The sequence below is a fragment of the Bombus bifarius genome, unplaced genomic scaffold (assembly GCF_011952205.1).
Source record: "Bombus bifarius isolate JDL3187 unplaced genomic scaffold, Bbif_JDL3187 scf7180000007978, whole genome shotgun sequence".
NCBI classification, from domain to species: Eukaryota; Metazoa; Arthropoda; class Insecta; order Hymenoptera; family Apidae; genus Bombus; species Bombus bifarius.
Window position 1 is genome coordinate 2,807,007 of NW_022884363.1, and position 5,904 is coordinate 2,812,910.

Consider the following 5,904-nt stretch of genomic DNA (forward strand, 5'->3'; position numbering starts at 1 on the left):
TTCTTCTCAGAACATATACAATATTATCATATACCATCATTTCTAATCTACTAAAGGAATAAAAGAACAGTTTGAAACAATAAAAATAAAAATTTGTAGTTAGCGATAAAAACTTGTCAATAACACGACCGTAAAATTTACATTTAAAAATTTTAATTCATTCAAGTTCATAAATTTAAAGCTTGTAAGAAATCCTTCGTATTTATTTATACGCCTTAACAGTCATTTCCTGACAAAGAAATAAAAAAATGGTTTGGAAAAATAATCGCTGATCTATTTATTTGTTTAGCTGTGTTCAGTACAATTGCTTATATTCAGTAAAAAATTTACAAATACAGTGAATGTTTGCAAATCATTCACAATATGAATTTTAACCAAAAAATTGCATGATGTAACGTAATACAATATGCATATTCACAGAGGATTTATTTATAAGTATTTATTATAAATAAATAAATACTTAATCAGTTGCTAATCCTCATTCTTTATCGTGAAAGTATATACATTAACACGTAAAAAAAAAAACTATATATATCGAGAGAGAATTAAAATCATGTTAATGCATATATTCACCAGCCTTTTACAATCATTTAAATTTTCCGAATAAACTACTAACATATTTTCAAATATTTCTTACAATGATTTCTTAGAGATTACAATCTCTGAGAGAATTAAAATCATGTTAATGCATATATTCACCAGCCTTTTACAATCATTTAAATTTTCCGAATAAACTACTAACATATTTTCAAATATTTCTTACAATGATTTCTTAGAGATTACAATCTCTGAGAGAATTAAAATCACGTTAATGCATATATTCACCAGCCTTTTACAATTATTTAAATTTTCCGAATAAACTACTAACATATTTTCAAATATTTCTTACAATTCAGTAATTAATAGCAAAAATATACATATATTTTCCCAATAATTTATATAGATGGTCTTAATAATTATATATATAATAGCTAAAATCCTAAAGAATTTGATTATTTACTATACTATCTGAAGCTATTTTATCACATTTACCTTAATCATACCTTAATAAAGAATATTCGTTTAAACGTCAATCTCAGACATATCACTTAATAAAAAACATGTAACAAAATTAAAAGTTACGAGTCTTAACAATATAAACAGACGAATATATAATAATTATGTGTAAAAATTATGTGACAATATAGATCTTATAACAGTAATTATTAATTTAAATATATGATTTACATTCCAATGAATGATTGTGTAAAACCTATATATTACTCTCTTTACAATATGATACATAAATACTTGAAAATATTAACATCAATAAAAAATTTCCTTAGCCTATATAATTCCAACGCAGTGTCATTCTATACTAATCTGAAACTACAACAGAAATAAATAAAAATATCAACAATATATACCCTTTCATCCTTGAATCTCTTGAAAAATACTTCTCTTATTACCTCCTATGAGCATTTAAAACTTTGTTTAACAATATAATCTAGAAGTGATCTATAAATAACTTAAATCCTTAATCACAAATGATTATGTAGTTCAGGATTAATATTAAATTCAAGTGCTAATTGAAGTCTGTAATCTATTGCAATCAATATAATAATTATAAGCATCGGTAAACGATATCTTGACTGCCAAGTAAATCTCAGCATGAACATTATGGCACCATGAAGTATTCCACCAGTTCCAAAAAAAGTCTCTGATACCATTGTTTCTGTAATAGTAGGGATCATACAAAAACCAATATTTTTTGTTATCAATGTTCCTTTCCAATTATTTGTTGCGAATGAAGTTAAAAATTATAATCTCAAAATGCTGTTTCCATATTCCAATCCAACCTGTACAAAATCATATACGATTAAAATTATTTCGAATTTTAATAATATCTATGTAATTACTAAATAAGATTTATTAAAAACAAATTAACAATTGTCACAAAAAATGTATTTTAAAATATTACCTCTTACGAAGGAAGTTAACCTCCAAAACAGGATAATGATTTACGTTACAGTAATAATTAACAACTTTAGTTTAATTTCTAGCAAATTATATGGAATTCACTATTTTCGAAAATTTTCTCCAGGAATTATTTACGTTTCGTAGAGGTTAAAAACTTATGATGCACTAGTGTTCAACGGGCAACACATTTAAAACTTTCATTGATTATTGATATACTTGTTGAAACTTTGTACTTCATTTATCTGCATTCTTTAAAAGATAAAATAACACACTAGTTGCACAATTTTTGCAAAAATACAGGTTTGGCAGATATGTATTTATAGCGTGAATTACGATTCATTTACAACATCGATACGCAATCGATAATCCAAAACGACTCTTCAACTTTGAAATTTTTAAATATAAGGCGGGAAGTTTTGTTTGAAATATTTTCTACACGAACAGTTAATACCTTTTTTCATATTCTATCATTATTGTATACTAACAAGAAAGGATTGAATTTATGTCTCCCATGTTCCTTGTTTAAATTATACTTAAGAAGTCTTTAGCGATTGGTTGAAATAATGATTATATTGATGACTTGATTATGGAAATAATAGATTATATTGGAGACATACATAATTGTTATAGATTACATTTCGAAAGTGAAGGTTAATAAAATTTAAATCCATTTGAATAAGCGCCGAATGTTCACCCTGCCCTCTGTAGTGCCGATATAAGTGCATGCAGCCGTCATTGGTGGGGGCAGGAAGAATAAATACATTTAACAAGGGACATCTTACGATAGTTGGTACCACATTTGTAGTCATGAACATCAACTTCGAGGGAAAGCGTATTCTTGTAACCGGAGCGGGGCAAGGTATGTTACGTACTTGACATAACATATATAATTTGGTAAATACTTAATCTCTTCGTCTGTTTAATTCTAAATCGTATACTGGAACAATATTAAAGAATTTTAAGTTCCTTCTTGAATTTAGTTCTGACCCATCTTTAATGAAAAATCACTTATTGACAGAGAATTTGAATCGAACCAATCAGGGAAAGCTGTAAATTTTTTATTTGATATTTGTGCATGATGACAATGCTTATCTCAGAATAGAAAAGCTTCCATTGTGAATACCCCATGGTGAATGTAAACAGAAATTTTCGTTAAATTCCTGAAAATATTATAATTGCAATCGTATTGTATATTTCAAAGATTCACACTACAAAGTCCAGTATAAAGATCCAATTATATTTACTCATTTCCCAATGTCTTTCTTGCAAACGTCATTATTATATAATTAAAAGATAGAACAAGTAGAAATATTGGAATGGTTGAAATTGATAAAACAGAAACATTTCGATTACATCATGACGGCTCCCTAAACGTTCATTCACAATTATGTGCGACATAACTACACGCATGATTGCTACTTCACGTGATTCTCCACATAGAGAAAATTATTCGTTTAACAGGTTATATTACATCGTAGGCATCGGCAAGAAGTTGGCTCTTCGTCTATCCAACTATGGAGGTCAAGTAATAGCGCTATCAAAAACAAAACAAAACCTGGACCAGTTATGCGCAGAAGATCCTCGTATTCAGATCGTCTGCGTCGATCTTAACGACTGGAACGCAACCAGGAAGGCGGTCGAAAATGCCTTACCTATTGATCTTCTGGTGAACAATGCCGGTGTTGCGCGTCTTAATCCTTTTTTTAATGCGACGGAAAAAGACTTTGACTTGACTTTCTCTGTAAACGTAAAATCGATGCTAAATGTCTCTCAAGTGGTCGCGAAAAATTTGATCGATAGGAAAGTTGGCGGCAGCATTGTTAATGTTTCTTCGCAAGCGAGCCAGGCAGCGTTACTAGATCATACCGTCTATTGCTCTTCCAAAGCAGCAGTAGATATGTTATCTAAGTAAGAGGCAGAGTTAACTTTTATTTATTTCAAGATTTGTAGTTATATAGATATTTACAATATCCCTTTATAAAAGAAATAGAAAGGAAACTAATCATTGTTATATCCTGCATTTAGTTAGCTGTAAATTAGCAGCCAGGAATTTCTAAAAAGATATATATTTAAAAACTTGGATTATAATTATCAACCGAGTCGCACTCTATGTATCCATTCATAATCTGTTTTACCTACCTTGCTTTAACAACTTCCAATTCATTAAGAAACATTTGAAATCACTTCCGGCAGCAAATAGGAATTCAATCCATTCGTTGGTATTTCTTACAGAACGATGGCTCTCGAACTTGGTCCGCACAATATAAGAGTAAACACCGTAAATCCTACAGTGATCATGACAGAAATGGGTAAACTAGGCTGGAGCGATCCGAAGAAAGCACAAACTATGATAAGCAAAATACCATTAGGTCGATTTGGTGGTGAGTTATAGTTTCATTATGTAAATTAAACTTCCGCTATATTTTACTATTCTATTGTTATATTTGCAGAGGTATCTGAAGTAATCGATGCGATAGTATACCTGTTGAGCGATCGTAGCTCAATGATCAACGGAGTCGCCTTGCCAGTGGATGGTGGATTTTTAGCGATGTAAATTGCAAAAGGATATCTTGAATTTCCTTTATAATAAACTACTAATACTATTATTATAAGTTTCAATTCTAAATACAATATTATACGCCATAGACATATGTCAAATAAAAAACTTTTATTAAATAAGAAATATTCTGATCGAGATTGAATTCTCGCTGAAAACGATTAGTTTGAGAACTGTTGTATGCTTCGAGCGTCATCGCTGTTTCATCGAGAAAGAATAGAAATAAAGGGATAATAAAAGGAGGTGTGGATATTCGAAGATAGATTCGGGATAAAGTAAAAGAAAGAAAATCGAACATAGTTATTCGTTTATCTCGTTTAATTTAAAAAACGCTTCGTTTCTTCCTTTTTTATTATTTAACTAGAATTCGGCGAGCAGACGGCAGGGAACGCCGTGAAACGACGAGCGCCTATCACGAAAGAAAACTCGTTTATTTGTCGAAAATATTTGAAACGAGATACGGTATCGTTTCATCGGAGTTCCCCGCCGCTACCATCTCCGGTCTAAAACAAACTTTTCGTTTTTTTCGGCTTTCTCTAATCGGTAATTATTTGAATCCCTACATTGAACATAAAGTGGTGGAGAAAAACGCGAAATCAGACTGCCTGCACGGAAGGAGACGTTCGAAACTGATTAAACACGTTGCATTTTGACTTGACCACGCCTCCTTTCGTAATCAACGTTACGAGCGAAGCATTTCCGCTTAAATTAACCCTTTATGCCAGTAATTCTTAGTTGTTTCGAAACCATTCGATGAAACGAAAAAAAGTGGTGTAAATAAAAAGTAGAGTAAAAAAGAAGGAAAAAGTGAAAATGACAAATAAAACGGACGATCTCGCTTAATTTCTCTTTCTTGCGCTTTCCCTAACCGTTATACCTCTTCTCGGTATTATATAAAAAATTAATTACAGACCACTTCCGTAAACTTCAAAAAATACAAGATTACACGTTGTGGGTTAAGAACCACTATTCTACTATTTGACAAATTACAAGTATTAAAATCGGTTAACACGTAGAAACATTCCGTTTCCACGATAAACCTGCGTTCGTGTTACTCGGGAATCTCCACAATGTTCGGCGGTTATACTAAGTAGCTGCCTATTTTGATTATTATTCTTATCGTTTGAAAAATCACGTGTCCTAATTGTTGACTCGCCGTTTGCGCGGCCGTATTACCATCATACATAAAGGATTAACTTCAAGTCAACATGCGTCCGAATATCAAAAGAAAAAAAGAAAGAAGAAGCAAAAGATGAAAAATGAAAAAAAAGGAGACAAAACTGTACGAAGCAACGGAAAAAGCTCGAACATCTCACGCATTCGTCACATTGTCGTCGACACGTAGTACACGAATTGACGAACAAACAAACGGACAACGACGGTCATCA

General features: G+C 31.1%; 1 protein-coding gene across 1 annotated transcript; it reads left to right on the forward strand.

The window, feature by feature from the left end:
• The first annotated feature begins 2,667 nt into the window (after positions 1-2,667).
• LOC117204494 (L-xylulose reductase) lies at positions 2,668-4,758 on the forward strand. Its single transcript, XM_033441949.1, has 4 exons — positions 2,668-2,818; positions 3,438-3,867; positions 4,192-4,340; positions 4,410-4,758. The coding sequence occupies exons 1-4, from the start codon at positions 2,683-2,685 to the stop codon at positions 4,511-4,513; spliced, it is 819 nt and encodes a 272-aa protein (XP_033297840.1). The 5' UTR covers positions 2,668-2,682; the 3' UTR covers positions 4,514-4,758.
• Positions 4,759-5,904: the final 1,146 nt, after the last annotated feature.